At 33.5% G+C, this 21,477-nt stretch overlaps 1 protein-coding gene across 4 annotated transcripts in view; it reads right to left on the reverse strand.

Annotated features, from left to right (window-relative positions):
* Positions 1 to 21,477, reverse strand: part of Stxbp5 (syntaxin binding protein 5) — a 168,418-nt gene that overhangs the window by 16,085 nt on the left and 130,856 nt on the right. For 3 of the 4 annotated variants that reach the window (XM_076858164.2, XM_076858163.2, XM_076858162.2), the window contains 3 exons: positions 19,265 to 19,504; positions 15,564 to 15,933; positions 15,100 to 15,265 (listed from right to left, as the gene is read on the reverse strand). In XM_076858164.2, coding sequence (XP_076714279.1) covers positions 15,100 to 15,265; positions 15,564 to 15,933; positions 19,265 to 19,504 — 776 coding nt within the window. The remainder of the gene's footprint in view (positions 1 to 15,099; positions 15,266 to 15,563; positions 15,934 to 19,264; positions 19,505 to 21,477) is intronic. The other variant, XM_076858165.1, reaches the window with a different exon arrangement.

Here is a 21,477-nt window from a genome sequence, read left to right on the forward strand (position 1 = left end):
GCTCAACTCACATCATCTAAGCTATGGAAGGGCAACCATCTTAGGGGCCCTTCAACAGATGAACAGATTAAAAAAAATGTGGGATATGCACACAATGTAATATTACTCAGTCATAAAGTAGAATAAAATAATGGTATTTGCCAATAAATGGATGAAACTGGATACAATTATGCTAATTCAAAAAAGCCAACTCTCCAAAACCAAAGTCAAAATGTTTTCTCTGATATTCGGATGCTAACACACAATAAAGTACGGGTGGGTAGAATAAAAGTTTATTAGATTAGACAAAGGGGAATGAAGGGAATGGAGGGGCGATGCTAATAGGAAAGACAGGAGAATCAACTGGACATAATTTTCCTATGTTCATATATGAATACACGACCACATAATGTACAACCATAAGAATGGGATCTTAATTAGAATAAGATACATTCCATGTTTGTATAATATGTCAAAATATATTCTACTGTCATGTAGATCTAAAAAAAATCCAAATCCAAAAAGGAAAAAATAATTGTTTCCTTCAGATTTTTAAAGTACAGCAGAATTGGAATAAAAACATCATAAATTCAATAATTCAAAGTTGTTAAAACTACCATAGATATAGTGAACCTATTATCACATGGAATTATGTTAGTCTCTATCAACATAAAATTAATTTTAGGCATATTTCCAACCTTCTTAAATTGTATTTTACAGACCCTAATTTATATTTATACATTTGATAGATCCTTTTACAGATTTTATTGGTCTTAAAAATTATTTAATTCTATTGTACTGATATAACTATAGCAACAATAATGGCAATACAACTATTATTTGAGCGTCTAACATGTTAAACCAAGAGTAATATGATATTTATAAATAGTGATAGTAAAAGATGTGCTTACATTTATTTAACCTTACATTAAAATTATGACTTATATTTTCCTAACTTATTTTGTATTTAATGAGCTTGCATTTATATAAATGTAGAGTAGGAAACACAAGGGGAAAAAATTACAATTGTAGAGAGTCACTGTATTCCACGTAGAATGAACATAAACTTTGAAAACAGATGTGAGTTGGATTCTTTGCCTTTTACTAGCAGAGGAAACTTAGGAAAATCAGTCTCTTAGACAAAGGTTTCTTTGATTTTCAAAAGGGAAATGATACCTGTCACTCAGAAATATTAGTAGGATTAAAGATAATAAACACATAAATGCCCAAAACAGATATTAATGACATAAATATAACAATATAAAAATATACTTTTTTACAGAAAGAATTTCTTCTTTTGTAAGAAATAAATTTTTAGAAAATATACATGTCATTTTTCAATAAGTTAACATTAAAATCAGATATCTTTAAATGAAGTTTGAAATTAAATGTATGAGGCTACATTTTCCACAGTATATGAATTTGGGGAAAACACTAAATAATATGTGCTTTCCATGTACTTAAATAAAGATTTTTAACTGTGATTAATTTTATTATTTATAATTATTAATGAATAGTAAATGTTGGTAAAATCTAAAATAAACTTGTATTTTCTTTGGCTATCTTCCAACGTCTATGCATAGTAAACTACATCTAGGACTTCTAAACTAATCTAAAATGTAAATACACAGAAACAAATACACTTATCTGATTTTTCACTCTTGGAACTTACCTCTCTTATATGTGAGCAAACAAGCATGGGTAGTAAAATTTAGGATTAATTTCATAAACGAATCAAAGTTTGGGCTTTGGGTATTATTGTACACTTTTTTCTAATACACTAAATAACATCAATTTTCATAATTTTAACCTATGTTGTAAGACTATTGAATCTAAAAAATAAGAATGCCAGAAATAAGTGCAGCTATATACTTCATACCCAAAGTATAATACGTATAAGAAAAGTTAATAGTTCAACTGGAATCAGTTTTTTATAGTGAGTACTTGAGGTTTTACTTATAAACATTATCTTGAGGTACTTAGTAAAGTTACTTACTACTTGTTTAATTAAATGATGTTTTACTTCTATGTTTATTTTTGTTGTTGTTTGTTTTTTTTTAAATACGGTGCTGAAGATCAAACCCAGGGCCTCAGGCGTGCAACATAAGCGCTCTACCACTGAGCCACAACCCCAGCCCTTTATCTCTATGATTATGGTAAGTTTTATTTAAGGAATCAAAATAGTCTCTTTGGAAAAATAAGATTGTAAGCTGCTTTGTGTTTTTGCTTTAGAGTATGATTAAAATAATGCTACATAAAGAAACTAAAGCATTTCAGTCTATAAACATGTACTTTGGCTAATTGCCTTTCAATGATAATAAAAACTCCTCAATTTATTATTTTTTAAAGAGTTTTTTGAAGCATAATTGAAGTACAAAATGGTACATATTTAGAGTGCACAATCTGGAAAGCCACCTTATGTATATGCCCATGAAATCACTACTATAATCAAGATTATGAATATATCTGCCACATCCAAATTTACTTATGGTCCTTTGCAAAAACTCTTCTCACTTCTCCATTCTCTATCCTCAAGTAACTGTTGATCTGCTTTCTTCACAATATATTTGCATTTTCTTGAGTTTTACACACAATATGTACCCTTTTACTTTGCTTCTTTCACTCAGCATAATTATTCTGAGATTCATAAATGTTGATTATATCAACAGTTTAGAAAACATACAAACAAACAAAAACTAAGATTAGAATGACTGGGTGTCGGTTTACAAAAATTTAACATTTTAAGAAATTGTTAGAGAGATCCAACATGGCGGTGGGTGGGGAGGCAGCGCTTTCAGTACCTCCTCAATAACGGGGTCAGAGAGACGCATTGATACTCTTAGATTCTACCTGCTGAGAAACTCCTAGCAAAATTCCACTGAAGTGAGACTGGCCGGGAATTAGTAGGATTTTTGGAGGTGACAGTTTGCCCCAGACGAGTGAATCTCCGCCACGCAGCGCAGAGGTCCAGACCCGCCAGCCGCGGCCCGCGCGACTCGGCGACCGTCAGCCGCCCGCCAGTGAGGCGGCCCCAGCCTGAGCGACTTGGTGACCAGCATCCGAGGCGCAGTTCAGCAGGAGCCGCATAGGGACACTAGGAAGAGGTCTCTAGCCAAACCTTCATGAAATAGTGAACTGGGAACTGAAACCAACCGAGATTGGGTCAGACCAGAGACAGACCAGTCCCACCCCTCCCTTCGGACACTCCGGCAAGGAGCCTGGGGCCCACCATAGCAGAGAGGTGACATCACCGGAGTTTGGCCGACGGAATTCCTTCCCAGCAGAATCCACTTTAGCAGGTGTGTGACTCCCATCCCCACCAGATACAAGCAGCCGGGAAACCTCGGGAATCTCTCCGGGGGCGTGTCTGTAGGAAAGCAGAGGGGATTCCAGATCCCCAACTCCCCTTACCACCAGAGGCGACACCCAAGGTCTTAGCCGCCAGTTTCCGGGGGCGTGCCCACCAAAGGGGTCCGGAAAAATTAAACTGTTGGTTCCCAGATCACCACTCCACAGCACTGGGGCTTAGATGAATGACAGAGAGAGTGCTCAGTCATTCGGGAAATAGGACACACGATGGGGCTGCAAGTGTAACCAGATCCTTGGGGAACCAGTGAACAGGACCTGGCTGATTGGTAGGAGGAAGTGGGGAAGGGGCCGGAGAAGTGAAACGGTGCTGGACTAACAGGATTGAGAGACTCCCAGGAGCCGCCTTACAGGGATTGCTGTTGGCACAAAGAGGGCAGAAGCTCGGCTCGGAGGGCACAGCTCCGCCTACTGGAAGAGAAGAAAATGGATCTCTAAGACTTCAATTTTTTTTTCTCTTTTTTCTTTACTCCCCTTTTCCTTCTTTCTTTCCCGTTTCAAGTTTTACTGTTCTTTCCATTCTCCTGTAATCTCTCTCTCTCCCTCTTTCTTTTTAAGAGCACCTTCCTTCCCCTACCCCACAACTTTCATCCCTAGCATTACGTCTTCCATTAAGTGTAATTGTCTAAATGCAAATAGGTGAATGTTTTAAGGCTGTCTATAGGGCTCCTAAATACCTAGCTACTACCAAACACTCTGATCCAATCGCCTGTTAATATCCCCCTTCAGTAGAGCAATCTTCCAAAGTAGCCAAGACATACTAACCCTAATACCATCATAGCACCTAACCTAAACATAAAGTCCTAAGACCAAACAACAGATCACTATATACATACAGAATCCGGAAGCCTTTTATGAATTGAATGAATCAGCTTTAAAGTACAATAAAGCCCAACATTTCTAAGCATAGTCTCCCACCACAAAGGAGAGACCACAGAGATATACAAAACCAAAACAAATTTATAGGAGAAAACAGAAACACAGCAGTTAAACAGAGTTGGAAAGTAACGTGAACAACATGAAAAAAACAAGGAAAAAAAGGATTACAAACAATGCAGGACAACCTAAATCTACAGGAGAACCTAGAGGCATCAGAAAAATGGACAGAGAAAGAATTCAAGGAATACCTGACTCAGATGGAATGGAATCTTAGAGAAGTCATGAGACAGCAAGTCGAAACAATGAAAGAATACTTTGAAAATGAATTGCATAAGCAAATTCAAATTGCAAAGAAGGAACTCTACCAGGAGATAGAGATCCTACAAAAAAAATCAAACAGTAATCCTAGAAATGCAAGAAACCATAAACCAAATTAAAAACTCAAACGAGAATATTACAAATAGACTAGATCAAATAGAAGTCAGAACATCTGATAATGAAGACAAAGTTTATCAACTCGAAAAGAATAGAGTCAACACATAAAAGATGTTAAAAAATCACGAGCAATCCATGCAAGAGATATGGGATGTCTTAAATAAAACCAAATGTGAGAGTCATTGGGATAGAAGAAGGTATAGAGGCTCAAACCAAAGGAATGAACAACCTGTTGAATGAAATAATCTTAGAAAACTTTCCAGACATGAAAGATGGAATCGATTGCCAATCCTGGAAGCCTACAGGACCCCAAACATATAAAACCGTAATAGACCAACTCCAAGACATATAATTGTGAAGATAGCCAACATACAGAACAAGGAGAGAATATTAAAAGCTACGAGAGAAAGTAGGCAAATTACGTTCAGGGGTAAAACAATTAGGTTAACGGCTGATTTTTCATCACAGACGTTGAAAGCGAGAAGATCCTGGAACAACATATTTCAAACGCTGAAAAATAATGGATTCCAACCAAGAATACTGTATCCAGCAAAATGAAGCTTCAGATTTGACAATGAAATTAAAATATTTCACGATAAACAAAAGTTAAAAGAATTCGCAGCCAGAAAACCGGCACTGCAAAGCATTTTGAGCAAAATACTACAAGAAGAGGAATTGAAAAATAGCACCCAAAACTAACAGTGGGAGGTATCTCAGTAAAGGGGGAGAAAAATAACCAAAGAGGAAAAACTAGCCAAACTAAAATAAATAAATAAATAAACATAACTGGAAGTACAAACCATATTTCAATAGTAACCTTAAATGTTAATGGCTTAAATTCACCAATCAAGAGACATAGGCTAGTAACCTGGATTAAAAATCAAATCCAACAATATGATGCCTTCAGGAGACTCATATGATACGAAAACACACACAAGGGCTGAAGGTGAAAGGTTGGGAAAAATCATACCACTCACATGGCCCTCGGAAGCAAGCAGGAGTGGCCATACTCATATCGAATAAAATCAACTTCAAACCTAAGTTAATCAAAAGGGATAAAGAAGGACACTATATACTGTTAAAAGGAACCATCCACCAACAAGACATAACAATTATCAATTTGTATGCACCAAACAATGGTGCTGCAACGTTCATAAAACAAACTCTCCTCAAGTTCAAGAGTCAAATAGACCACAACACAATAATTATGGGTGACTTCAACACACTGCACTCTCCATTAGACAGATCCTCCAGACAAAAACTGAATAAAGAAACTATAGAACTCAATAACACAATCAATAACCTAGACTTAACCGACATATATAGAATATATCAACCATCATCAAGTGGATACACATTCTTCTCAGCAGAACATGGATCTTACTCAAAGACAGACCATATATTATGCCATAGGGCAACTCTTAGTAAATATAAAGGTGTGGAGATAATACCATGCACCTTATCTGATCATAATGGAATGAAACTGGAAATCAATGATAAAAGAAGGAAGGAAAAATCCTGCATCACCTGGAAAATGAACAATATGTTACTGAATGATCAATGGGTTACAGAAGACATAAAGGAGGAAATAAAAAAATTCTTAGAGATAAACGGCAATACAGACACAACATACCGGAATCTATGGGACACAATGAAAGCAGTTTTAAGAGAGCAATTCATTTCCTGGAGTTCATTCCTCAAAAAAAGAAAAAAACAACAAACAAATGGACTCTCACTTCATCTCAAAACCCTAGAAAAGGAAGAGCAAAACAACGGCAAATGTAGTAGAAGACAAGAAATAATTAAAATCAGAGTGGAAATCAACAAAATTGAAACAAAAAAAAACATTAAAAAATTGATAAAACTAAAAGTTGGTTCTTTGAAAAAATAAATAAGATCGACAGACCTTTAGCCATGCTAACGAAGAGAGGAAGAAGAGAGAACTCAAATTACTAACATACGGGATGAAAAAGGCAATATCACAACAGACACTACAGAAATACAGAAGATAATTAGAAAGTATTTTGAAACCCCATATTCCAATAAAATAGAAGATAGTGAAGATATCGATAAATTTCTTAAGTCATATGATCTGCCCAGATTGAGTCAGGAAGACACACACAATTTAAACAGACCATTAACAAAGGAAGAAATAGAAGAAGCCATCAAAAGACTACCAACCAAGAAAAGCCCTGGACCAGATGGGTATACAGCAGAGTTTTATAAAACCTTCAAAGAAGAATTAATACCAATACTTTTCAAGCTATTTCAAGAAATAGAAAAAGAAGGAGCTCTTCCAAATTCATTCTATGAGGCCAACATCACCCTGATCCCAAAACCAGACAAAGACACTTCAAAGAAAAAAAACTACAGATCAATATCTCTAATGAACTTAGATGCAAAAATTCTCAATAAAATCCTGGCAAATCAAATACAAAAGCATATCAAAAAAATTGTGGACCATGATCAAGTAGGATTCATCCCTGGGATTCAAGGCTGGTTCAATATACGGAAATCAATGTTATTCACCACATCAATAGACTTAAAGATAAGAACCATATGATCATCTCGATAGATGCAGAAAAAGCATTCAACAAAGTACAGCATCCCTTTATGTTCAAAACACTAGAAAAACTAGGGATAACAGGAACTTACCTCAACATTGTAAAAGCTATATATGTTAAGCCTCAGGCTAGCATCATTCTAAATGGAGAAAAATTGAAGGCATTCCCTCTAAAATCTGGAACAAGACAGGGATGCCCTCTCTCACCACTTTTATTCAATTTAGTTCTTGAAATACTAGCCAGAGCAATTAGACAGACAAAAGAAATTAAAGGCATAAAAATAGGAAAAGAAGAACTTAAATTATCACTATTTGTGGATGACATGATTCTATACCTAGAAGATCCAAAAGGGTCTACAAAGAAACTACTAGAACTAATAAATGAATTCAGCAAAGCGGCAGGATATAAAATCAACATGCATAAATCAAAGGCATTCCTGTATATCAGCAACAAAACTTCTGAAATGGAAATGAGGAAAACGACTCCATTCACAATATCCTCAAAAAAAATAAAATAAAATACTTGGGAATCAACCTAACAAAAGAGGTGAAAGATTTATACAAGGAAAACTACAGAACCCTAAAGAGAGAAACAGAAGAAGATCTTAGAAGATGGAAAAATATACCCTGTTCATGGATAGGCAGAACTAACATCATCAAAATGGCGATATTACCCAAAGTTCTCTACAGGTTTAATGCAATGCCAATCAAAATCCCAATGGCATTTCTTGTAGAAATAGATAGAGCAATCATGAAATTCATATGGAAAAACAAAAGACCCAGAATAGCAAAAGTAATTCTAAGCAGGAAGTGTGAATCTGGAGGTATAGCGATACCAGATTTCAAACTGTACTACAGAGCAATAGTAACAAAAACAGCATGGTACTGGTACCAAAACAGGCAGGTGGACCAATGGTACAGAATAGAGGACACAGAGACCAATCCATAAAATTACAACTTTCTTATATTTGATAAAGGGGCTAAATGCATGCAATGGAGGAAGGATAGCATCTTCAACAAATGGTGCTGGGAAAACTGGAAATCCATATGCAACAAAATGAAGCTGAACCCCTTTCTCTGGACATGCACAAAAGTTAACTCAAAATGGATCAAAGAGCTTGATATCAAATCAGAGACTCTGCATCTGATAGAAAAAAAAGTTGGCTCTGATCTACATATTGTGGGGTCGGGCTCCTAATTCCTTAATAGGACGCCCATAGCCCAAGAGTTAATAACAAGAATAAACAAATGGGACTTACTTAAACTAAAAAGTTTTTTCTCAGCAAGAGAAATAATAAGAGAGGTAAATAGGGAGCCTATATCCTGGGAACAAACTTTTACTCCTCACAATTCAGCTAGAGCCCTAAAATCCAGAATATACAAAGAACTCAAAAAATTAAACAATAAGATAAAAAACCCAATCAACAAATGGGCCAAGGACCTGAACAGACACTTCTCAGAGGAGGACATACAATCAATCAACAAGTACATGAAAAAATGCTCACCATCTCTAGCAGTCAGAGAAATGCAAATCAAAACCACCCTAAGATACCATCTCACTCCAGTAAGATTGGCAGCCATTATGAAGTCAAAGAACAATAAGTGCTGGCGAGGATGTGGGGAAAAGGGTACACTTGTACATTGCTGGGGAAAAGGGTACACTTGTACATTGCTGGTGGGACTGCAAATTGGTACGGCCAATTTGGAAAGCAGTATGGAGATTCCTGGGAAAGCTGGGAATGGAACCACCATTTGACCCAGCTATCACCCTTCTCGGACTATTCCCTGAGGACCTTAAAAGAGCATACTATAGGGATACTGCCACATCAATGATCATATCAGCACAATTCACAATACCTAGACTGTGAAACCAACCTAGATGCCCTTCAATAGATGAATGGATAAAAAAAATGTGGCATTTATACACAATGGAGTATTGCGCAGCACTAAAAAATGACAAAATCATGGAATTTGCAGGGAAATGGATGGCATTAGAGCAGATTATACTAAGCGAAGCTAGCCAATCCTTAAAAAACAAATGCCAAATATCTTCTTTGATATAAGGAGAGCAACTAAGAACAGAGCAGGGAGGAAGAGCATGAGGAAAAGATTAACATTAAACAGAGACGAGTGGTGGGAGGGAAAGGGAGAAAGAAGGGAAATTGTATGGAAATGGAAGGAGACCCTCAATGTTACACAAAATTACATATAAGAGGTTGTGAGGGCAAAGGGCCGGGGGGAAACAAGGGAGAGAATTGAACAACAGCAGATGGGGTAGAGAGGGAAGATGGGAGGGGAGGGGAGGGGGGATAGTAGGGGATAGGAAAGGTAGGAGAATACAACAGTCACTAATATGGCATTATGTAAAAATGTGGATGTGTAACCAATGTGATTCTGCAATTTGTATTTGGGGTAAAAATGGGAGTTCATAACCCACTTGAATCAAATGTATGAAAGATGATATATCATGAGCTTTGTAATGTTTTGAACAACCAATTAAAAAAAAAGAAGAAAAAAAGAAATTGTTAAACTTTTCAAAGTCATTGTTCTGTATTATATTTCTACCACTACTGTATGAGAATTCTATATCCTCTGTATCTTTGCCTAAAACTTGAAATGGTACTTTAAATTTTAAATTTTACCATTTTTAACAAGTATTTAATGGTGTTTCTATGGAATTTTAATTTGCAGTTCCCTAATGATGAATGATGCTGAACACCTTTTTTGTGGTGAAATGTTTTTTTGAATAATTTGACCATATTTTTATTTGGGTTGTTTCTCTGCTGTCAGTTGAGATTTAGATTTAGTACCTTATCTATTCTAGATATAAAATTTTACTAGAAACGTTCTTAACCAAATTGTAGTCTGTGGCTTGTCTTTTAATTTCAACTAAGGGTCTTCTGAAGAGTAGGCATTTTAAAGTTTGTTGAATTTATTCAATTGTTCATTTATAGACAGTGCTTTTGGTGTTGTAGCTAAGAAATCTTTACCTAAACCAAGGTAACAAATATTTTCTCTTATGTTTCTTGTAGAAATTTTATAATTTGGGGGTATACATGTAGGTCCACAGCCCATTTGAGCAAATTTTTGTGTATAGTATGAGATATGAATGAAAGCTCATTTTTTTTGCATTTCAGTATTCAGTAGTTTCAGAATCATTTATTGAAGAGGCAATCTTTTTCCATTGCACTGCCTTTTTCAAAAATTAGTTGACCATATAGTATATACACACATACACAGGCTTATGTCTGGATAGTCCATTCTGATCCTTTGACCTAATATGTCTATCTTGATTCCCATATCATGTTCTTTGGATTACTGCAGCTTTATAATAATTCTTAATATAAGGTTGTTATTAGATATTCAATTTTTTCTTTCTTGAGTTATCTTGCCTATTTTCTCTTGCATTTACATATGAATTTCAGGTTAAACTTTTTAATTTCTTACAAAAAAAATCCAACTAGGATTCTGATTGGATTGTCTTGAAAATATAGATCAATTCTAGAAGAATCAACCTCTTATTGAGTTCATGAGTCAGAATCCATGAATGAGGTGCATATTTCCATTAGGTTTTTAAAATTTTTCTTTCATTAATATTTGTAGTTTAGCTGGAGGTCTTTCACATTATGTGTTGAATTTATCTCTAAGCATTTCACATTTTTGTAGTTACTGAAAGTAATATTGCCTTTTAAGCAATAATGTCCAAATGTTCACTACTAGTACATAGAAATAAAACCATTGTGCACTCCTGTAAAATTCAGTTATCAGTTCTAACAGCTTTCTGGGTAGATCTTAATAGATTTTTTAATTAGATGATCACATCATCTATCAGTAAAGACAGTGACATTTTTTCCTTTCCAATGGGGATATTCTAACCCTCACACCTTGCCTTCTGTTCCTTGCCCAAATGTTCAGATTAGAACCTTAAATATAATATTGAATATAAGTGCTGAGAGTGAACATCCCCTTGTAATTTTAGTTCAACACTAAGTATTATGTTGGATGTGGGTTTTTCTTAGATGTTTTCAAAATCTCTTTTTATTCCATGTATGCTGAGATTTTTGTCAGGATTGAATGCTGGGTTGTTTCAATTGCTTTCTTTTTTTTTTTTTAACTTTTTGATATGATGAATTACATAGGTGCATTTGTGAATGTTAAATCAGCTGTTTTCCTGGAAAAATCCTCACTGGCTTGTAATGTATTTTCTTTTTGAAATATTGTTGAATTTGCTAACATTTTTAGAATTTCACATTGATATCTGTGAGAAATATTGGTTTAAGTGCAGTGTTCTTGTTATGACCTTGTCTAGATTTGGTGTTAAACTAATTTTTGGAAGTTATGTAGAAATGGCATTATTTCTTCCTGAAATGCTGAAAGAGCTCAACAGTGAAGCTATTTAGTTAGGCCTAGAATTTTCCTGGTCCAAGGTTACTAATCTCTATTTCTTTAGTTGACAAATAGAGTATTAATTAAATTATTTTTTCTTGAGTGAACTTTGATAATTTGTGTCTTAAGGAATTTGTCCATTTCTCGAAGTTTTTGAATGTATTGACATAAAGTTGTTCATCATATTCCATTACTCAGGTAATATCCATAGAATACATAGTAATAAAACTTTTCTTATTCCTACTATTGATAAGTAAATTTTCTTTGTAATCAGTCCCACTTGAGATCAATTTTGTTGTGTTGTTCTTCTCAAAGATCATGGTTTCAGTGATAATTTTTTTCCTATTTTCTGTTTCACTGATTTCCAATTGGATATTATTTTAATCTATGTACTTAAGTTCTCGATTTTTTAATTTCTTAAAGTGGAAACTGAGGTCACTGCTTTGAGATCTCCTTTTATTAAGTAGGCCTTTTAGTGCTATAAATTTGCCCCATGTTTAAATACTCAAGTTATTTTTTTATTATTGTGCTTTCAAGTTCACCAATATTTTTTCTGCCATGTTTAATCTGCTGTTAATTCCATTTGCCATATTTTTCCTCTCAAATACTGGTTTCTCATTTCTAGAAGTTTGACATTGGTCTTTTGTATCGTCCATGTCTCTAAGTTTTAAAAATATCTGGACAGTTATAAATACATGTTTTAATATTCTTCTGTGCTGATTCTAACATCTATGTCTATGATGAATATCAGTGAATATCCTCATTGTGAGTCATGTTTTTCTATCTCTTTGCAGACTTGGTAATCTGACTGGATCAGAGATCTTCAGATTTTTACCTTGTTGGGTACTGGATATTTTTGCTTTCCTCTTAAGTTTTCTTCAGCTTCCCTCTGGTATATTAGGAGTGATTTTGAGTCTTTTGGGTCTTGCTTTTTATGATTTATTAGGCAGATCTGGAACACTGGATGAATAATGGCTACTCAAAGATATCAGGTTCTAATCCCTAGAAACCAGAAGTGTTACCTTGTACAGAAAAAGGGTCTGTACAGATATGATAAAGTACTTGTCCTGGGGAATTTATCCTTGATTATCTGAATGGGTTGCAAATCCAATTACAAGTATCATTTTAAGAGGGAAACACAGAGAAAACTGTGACACACACAGAAAAAAGAAGGCAGAGTGAATAGAAGCAGAGATTGGAAAGTTGTGGCTGTAAATCAAGGAACAGCAGTAGCTAATAGAAGCTATAGGAAGCCAGGGATGGATTTTCCTCTAGAGGCTCTGGAGGTAGTAAGGCCCTGCCAGCATCTTGACTTTGGCTCAGAGAAATTGATTTTGTACTTCTGGCCAGACTCGTGAGTAAATAAATTTCTACTGTTTTTGGCTACTAAGTTTGTGGCAATTTGTTAAGCACTCAGGAAAATAACATACCCATGTAAATTTTTCCAGTCTGGCTATTGGTAATAAGCCCTGTTCCTGGACCTGGGATCAGGCATGGTTTCTGCTAATCCTTTATTCCTTTCAGGTGGTTCTTTCCAGGTCAGAGAATTCAGTCACATGTACAGTGACTGAACAGTACTCTACTGAATACTCCTAGAGGACTCCTAGAGCACTCCCTGAAGATCTCCAGGGTTCTCTCTGTTTGCAGCTCTTTCCACTCTAATTTATTTGGTATTCCCAAATTCTTAGTTCTGCCTCCTTAAATTGGGAAGTCTGTCAGGATTTGCCTCAATACCTTTTCTCCATGCCATATCCTAGAAACTCCATGAAGGCACTAAGACAAAGGGATACTACCTTTGTTTCCTGTCTTTCAGGAACTGTTTTTCTTCCTTGCCAGATGTCTAGGATGTTGAAAGCTACCATTTCATGAATTGTATTAGGCAAGATTGTTTCAGTAAGGCTGTTTCCTCTATCTAGGCAGGAAACTCCATTAATATTGGCAAACATCTGCATTTATTTTTATGCTTATTGGGTAAAGTAAAACGAATGTACAATATAAAAGGACATTCAGGAAACCAATAAATAGTGTTTATAAAATTCATAGAAGTTTTCATTTAACAAGTCTTATTGAAAATTCAGAAGTAAATAAAATGTTAATATTATCCAAAAATTCTATTGTAAATTCCTTGAAGAGAGTCCTAAAAAAATTTCCTTAAACACATAAGTTTACTATGGCTGTTACTAACTTTCATTAAAAACAAACAAACAAGCAAACAAAAAACTGACTAAAAGAGAAAATAAATTATCCCAGAAAAGTAATAAGTTTAGAATTTTGTATAGTTCATACCACAACTCAGATTGAAATGAATTGAGAATGTACTCAATTGTTTATATTACTTCTTTAATATAATAATGTTTTACTGGTGAAAGAAAACACTATAAGGAAAATCTTGAGGGTTTACCCTTCTCATTAAAAGAAAAATTTTACTTCAAAGCTTAGGAATCTTTGAAAAACAACTTTTACCCAATGTAAATGGGAATTTAAATCTAAAGTGTAAGCTATAATTTTCTTTTACTCTCAAGGTTTACAATAATATCATTCAGTATAAAGTTCTCAATAAGCAAAACATAATAAAAAAAAAAACCTTATAACATTTATTAAGCACACTCTATACCAGGCTGTATGATAAGTATTTTATGTGTATTATATCCTATAATCCATAACTACTGTCTTGGATACATATTATTTTTATCCTAATTTTAAAGATGAAGCTCACAGACATTAAATATATATTTAAAATCATAAAACTTACTTAATATTCAAGGGTGAACTTGAATTCAGTCATATTCTAAAAATAGTAAGCAGCAAACTCAAATTTCCTTTTGAGTAAAATTCAGCTAATTACAAAGGCATTTATATAAAGTCCTATTAGATAGTAGTTTCCCCTAAATTTCAAATATCAAGAAATATTTTAACTCAATATTTCAAGACTTTTGTTTTAGAACATGGAACTATTATAATTATTTCTAATACAAATGCAAGCTAACAAGGTACACTGATACTTAAAAAACCCCCCAAAACAGTTTCTTGTTTAATGCATTTGTTCACAGCCTCTCATAAAGAGATCAGTGAAATCACTCAGAGAAAAACTGATACTTTTCTTTTAGGTATAAATATCCTTGTATATATAGAATATATAAAAAGGAATCACACAATTTGCCCTAAAATATATAATTATTTTCACATTGAACTACTTGTTTAAAAAGGACATATGTGCATGTGGGCAATGGGTATAAAATATATATAGTTTTTCATATTTCTTTTCTATCCCTGAAAAGATAAATATGGATCAATAAGATGAATTCTCTGTATAAAGATGCTTTTATCATAGGTGTTTCAAAGTAGTGCTCTGAAAGTCTAACAAAAAGGTTTTGAACTTTCTCAAGTAGGCTCATTTGTACACTCCCATGAGAGAAAGGAACAGAAAGCATAAAGGCCTTTACAGAATACTTTACCTCTGAAGAAATCACAGTCAAATTTTTGTTATTTACCTGAAGATTTTCACAGGTCTCTTGACTATATGTAAGTCTCTGAATTTCTGTAGGTGAAACAAGATATAATGCTTGTCCATTGTTGGTGAAGCAGAATGTTCTGGCTATCCGCATATTGGTGAGAGGCAAGTAATACACATCCAACAGAGGCCTTAAACTTGGCAAACTTGAAAAAATTAAAAACTTATTAACAATAAATACGGCAGGTTTTAAGTCGTGAAAAGAGTAATACAGAAGTTAAAAATGGTAGGGACTCGTAATATCTTATGATTTAGTTTATAACCCTTAGTGGGAATAAAGAATGATCTGTTTTCCTCCTATACTTGTTCACCATTAACCGAATGAAAATAGTGATAGTGTATGAGACTATAAATAAAAAAGCATTTCTTTTAAACTAAATATAATTCTGAAACATGATTTGGGGAAAGAAATGCTGTATGTGTCTTTAAAAAACTCTTTCTTACCTGAAAGTCATAATATGGCCATTAGCACAGAAACATGCAAGGCAGATGCTGTTATTCAATGCTACAATATCTCCACGAAGCACAAAGGAGGTCTCTGTAATGTTTTGCTTATAAGCACAGTTCTGGGTTGGCAGTGAGATTACTTTTGCTTGCTTTTCAGAACATATCACTGCATATTGGTTTTCACTAATTTCCTGAGAAGAGGAGGGAGATACTGAGACAGGTCGCCTTTTTTTCAATTTTTCTTTTTCATCCTTTTCTTCAGGAACATTATGTTCTTTCCAGGGTTCATATGCAGGTGGCAATAAGCAGCCTGTGGTATCCAGAAATGCCATTCTCAGGACTGCACCTTTAAGTCTCAATATAGTACCTAAAATTAATAAGTTTAGTAAATAATTGAAATATTTTATTAAATATGCTTATTCTAACTCTGACACCAAGTAGACATTCAAGAGTATGCTGAATAAATGTTACATTGAAATTATGCACTGGGTCACTGATAGGATACAAATTTCAAGCATTATATTTATGCTTGAACTTGTGAGTTTGGAAAAAGATGTCAATACTACATATCCCAGATAGATAAATGCTGCTGATAATTTACAATTAAACATGATAGACTTTGTAAACATATATCTAACCTATAGATTAATAAACAATGGTATGCTGAGTATCTGGAACTATGGTCTCCTTTTATACTCAGGTAAGTGCACTACCAATGCATATGAGAACATATTGATAGCATATGGCTTCTAGAGGTACGTTGTCAGTATGGCAGCTACTAGCCACATATGGCTTCAGAACACTGGAACTGTGGTAGATAATTGTGCTGTGCAATGAGAATAAAACAGATGCTAGACATGACGACTTTAGTACCAAAAGAAAAAAAAATTTCAATAATTTAAAAATATAGATTATATGCTGAAATGATGGTATTTTTGATACACTGGGCTTTATAAATGTTACTAAAATTAATTTTACCTGTTTTTTTAGTTTTTTTAAATGTGGCTACTAGAAAATTTAAAAGTATACATGTGGTTTCCCTTTCATTTCCAATAATAATGAAAATGATTATTCCATATATTTCTAAACATTATATATAAATCATTATATCTTTTTAAGTTATTCACCAGTAAGTATCAGATACATTCAAAGTTTTATTTTTGTCAGTTTATAGTCTTGATTTTGGGGTTACACTGACTGACTTGCTTTAATTAGTGGCATCCTCCTGAAAAAGGTACACGTGTGCTTTATGCTCATTTCTAAGTACATTAAATGAACATAAAAGTCCAATAGATGGAGGATGTAGAACTGATTTAATCTTTCTAACTTTTAAAAAATGATTTTCAAATATTACTACTTTATATTTACATAATATTTTCTAGTCTGCAAAATTTTTTTTCCATATATTATTTTCTACCAATTTTAAGAGAAAGAGAATAAGAACAAAAGAAAATGAGAGGTTCTCTCAAATTTTTTCTTAGGAGTAAATATATTTTTTCTTTCTCTTTTTTACAAATATATGTTTGCTGTACAGTAGGGCTGCCAGCAGGAAGTTAAACTTGAATTTCAGATAAATAAAAACTTTAATAAAGTATGTTCCTAACACTAGGTATCTTTCTAAATACAGGATGTACTTATATTAAAAAGGTATTTGTTTTTGGAATTAAAATTTGGGCATTCTATATTTTTATTTGCTATATCTAGTAAATACAGCTTCTAGTCTAGGTTTGATAAGTAGATAATTTAGCTGGTTATTTTAAGTAGTTTGGTAGAAAAATATGAGAAACAGCAGTTATACTCTTACAGCTTTAATCACTATTACCTAAAAGCATATTCTAAAGCTAACTCCCCACCCCCACAAGACCTCTTATTTTACTCTTGTTCACCTCAAGAGTTCTTCCAGCTTTAAAGCCTTAATGAGGTTAGGTGAATTATCCATGTTAATTTGGGAGCTGTTTTTAGCACATACATGGTTCTAGTACGTAGATCTTCCAGAAATGGCCCTAAATAACATTTCAATGGTCCTATAGTTGGTGAGAGTTTAGCACATTTCACAGCAGAGTAATGGACTTTCCTCTTGAAGAAAAGAAAAAAAAGGGGCAAAGTAGATAATTTTAGATTCATAATCACAGAAACCCATCTGCTTAAAAAACAGCTCTTTCACAGTTCTAATACAGATGATATAAGCATCACTAATATATTTTGAAAATGGCATCACTAAAAATAAAGCAAAAGGGAAGTAATGGAGAATGAATGGGAGCAAATTATGTTATGTTCATACAGGAATATGTGACAACCAACCCCACTATTATGTATAATTATAATACACTAATAAAAACATAAAAAAATATAAAAAAGAAACTTTTAGTTTTATTTTTGCAAATGCATATTATTTTGTATCAAAGAAACTTTATAAATAATTTGATTTTATTGCAATTTGGGGAATATTTTGAATACTTTTGTATAGTTAATAGTAAATGATCTATGTTGAATCCCTCTCCTTCATTTTTGCTTACTGGAAACGAAAAAGATATATGTTTGTTGTAGAAAATTTATTAACTACAAATTAGTAAAAGGAGAAAAGTAAAAATTATCCTAAGTTCCATGAACCAGTTAAGTCCTGTCAATATTTTGATTTCCATCTTTCAAGGCTTTTTTGTTCCTACATAAATATTTGTCATTTACTAGTGATTAGTAGAAATGCCAATATTATCTAAACTGTTTTCTTCAATCTACAAGTGTGTGTACAGTATATATTCAAATATTTATTGAATAAATAAATCAAATTACTTATTCAATGTAAATACAGTTTGGATGAAGATTAAAATAATAATTACATTTTAATTCTAAATTCCAAGAACTATAAAATCTGCTATAGAAATGAGATACATAAACCAGCAAAGTCATGGTAGTCTCTAATAGGGTGATCATTAAATGAGTAGAGAAACTAGATTTCTCAGTTATTTCTAGATATAATAAACTATAGACATATTTGATAAAACCCCAAACTAATTTTTAATATACAAAGTCAATTTTTTTTAAAAAGTCTGTTATTAAGTCACTTTTTCCTAATTCTTTGAAGACTATTTCTCTAATTTGTAGCTACTTTCCCTGTGGCCAATCCCACACCTGTCTCAACTCCTGTCCTTGCTTCTCTTGGAAATACACTTCTATGTTTACTGGACTTTCTTCCCATTGTGTCTCACTATGTAAAATCAAATGACATCATTAAATAAACCACTACATTCTTCTCATGACGCTCCTATTAATGGTACTCCTGTTCTCCTAAGCAAAAGCACTAAAATAAGCCATAGTTCAGATTTCATGTTTAGAGATTAAAAACAGCCAAGTTCATTTTTCTTCTCCAAATACATAGTATCTTTTTGCCTGTAGAATAAAATTTTAAGGCTTTAGGAGTATCTTACTGTAATGACAATCTTTTTTTTCATTTTCTTATATACTAATCATTTTATACATAGCTGTAGAATTTTAAAAAATGTAGAACAGCTATATAATAGTATTTGAAATCTTGTTCCATGTATTCCTTCATTAAAAACATAAAACTATCACTCTCCTCATTTACTTTACAGTTTAGAATTCTTAGACCAATTCAATAAGGCAGGGCAAAAGCTTCTAATTAAATCATAGCAAATCATACTTATAATATAATTCTAAGTGCAGCTTAAAAGCATACATACCACTTGGAGAAACAATCACGGGCTGAAGAAGTCTTTGCTCTGCTCCTGGGGGAAGGTTCAGTGCAATGACAAGCACTGTTCCTAGTGTTGTTCCAACCCACAAACTTGGGGAAGGGGACGAGTCCGCCTTTCGAGTAAAAGTTTCACAGAAATGAAGAGCAGAGATTGCTTCTCGGGATTCTTTGTCTATGCTTGTGACACTTGAACTCCGTGATCTGCTGAAGGAATTATCTTTTACATCTGAAATGATTTAAAATATTGTTGTGATTGCTTATTATAAAATATCACTTTTCTGTTATAAATTTGGTCAAATAGTTAAACCTTCAAAAAACCAAAACTATGGCATATTTACTATTATTTTCTTTAAACCAAAAGGAAAATAATTTACTTTTTATGTTTGTAAAATTTCCCTTTTGTGTAAATGTAAAATATAAATAAGTAAGTTCACAGTTTTCAGAACTGAGCTGGGTGAATCCCTGTGAATTTCTGAATGTGATGTCTGGCACGCCGGTTGCTTTTATAAGCTTAGTTCTTACCCCCTTCTGTTCTCAAGATGCTGTTTCTTTCTTTGTTAACAATTCAGGATTTGGTAGAACCAGAAAAGTGAAGGTCTTTTCAATTTTCTAGATATTAGAAAAATATATTTAGAAGTACCCTGAAGGTGAGCCTATTATGTTTTTTCAGTCTCACCATATGAGTGCTTTTAATAAATAAAAATTTAGCTTCCATTTTTCTTGAAAGCCATATTAACTGTAATCAACATTCATTTAAGGCATTTTTCTTCAAATTGCATAACTGATATCTGAGATATACTTAATATCAGGCATATTCCTTTTACTTAGTTCTATCTGGAATGACAGGAAGATTTGAAAATTACACAAATAAATCTTCCCTCAATTTCAGTTCCTTTCTCTGTAGCCACTCTGAAGCCTACACTGAGATTCAATCTTACTCCACTCAGAATGGCGATTATCAAGAATATAAATAACAACAAATGTTGGTGAGGATGTGGGGGAAAAAAGGCACACTCATACATTGCTGGTGGGATTATAAATTGATGCAACCACTCTGGAAAGGTGTATGGAGATTTCTCAGAAAACTTGAAAATGGAACCATCACTTGACCCAGTTATCCCACTCTGGGTATATACCCAAAGGACTTAAAATCAGCATATGATAGTGACAGCTACATCAATGTTTATGGTAGCTCAATTCATAATAGCCAAACTTTGGAACCAACCTAGGTGCCCTTCAAAAGATGAATTGATAAATAAAATATGATGTGTACACACACACACACACACACACACACACACACACAAAATGAAATATTACTCAGCCATAAAGAAGAATGAAATTATGGATTTTGCCAGTAAATGGATGAAACTGGAGACTATCATCCTAAGTCAAATAAGCCAGTCCCCCCCAAAACAAAGGTACAATGTTCTCTCTGATTTGTGGCCCATTACACACAATAAGGGGGCAGAGAGAGGAAAGAATAGAAGTTCATTGGATTAGATAAAGGGAAATGAGGGAAGGGAGGGAGGATTGAAATAGGAAAGACAGTAGAATGAATCAGACATAACTTTCCAATGCTTTTATATGAATACACAACCAGTGTAACTCCACATCATGCACAACCACAAGAATGGGAAGTTATAATCCATGTATGTATAATATATCAAAATGCATTCATGTATAGCTAAAAAGGAAACAACAACAAAAAGAACAAGTATTGCATCTAAATCTGTATGGCTTCCTGCTTTACAATATGATCTCTCTTTCCACACACACACACACACTTCTACCACGATGCCATCTAACATGTTGTGATATAACCAGAAGGCCCACACCAGAGCCAAGAAGATACTGGTACCATGCTCTTGAATCTCTGAAACTTGAGCTAAATAAACTTCTTTATAAAATAACCAGCCTTAAGTATTTTGAAATACAAACAGACAATTGATAAACTATCTAATGAAACAACTCTCCATAAATAAATAGCTCATTATCAAATGAGTTTGCCATATATTGATTCCAAATATTTATTTACTTGTGATTTAGTATAATGATATAAATTTTATGTTTATTTTCTAATGATAAATATATTTGTTACTTAAATAAAGCACACATACAAAAGGTAACTAGATACATAGTTTTAGCTGTGACATAGTGATAACAATGGAAAATAATGATACAAGAAAATCTGATAAT

This window comes from Callospermophilus lateralis, chromosome 6 (genome assembly GCF_048772815.1).
Source record: "Callospermophilus lateralis isolate mCalLat2 chromosome 6, mCalLat2.hap1, whole genome shotgun sequence".
NCBI classification, from domain to species: Eukaryota; Metazoa; Chordata; class Mammalia; order Rodentia; family Sciuridae; genus Callospermophilus; species Callospermophilus lateralis.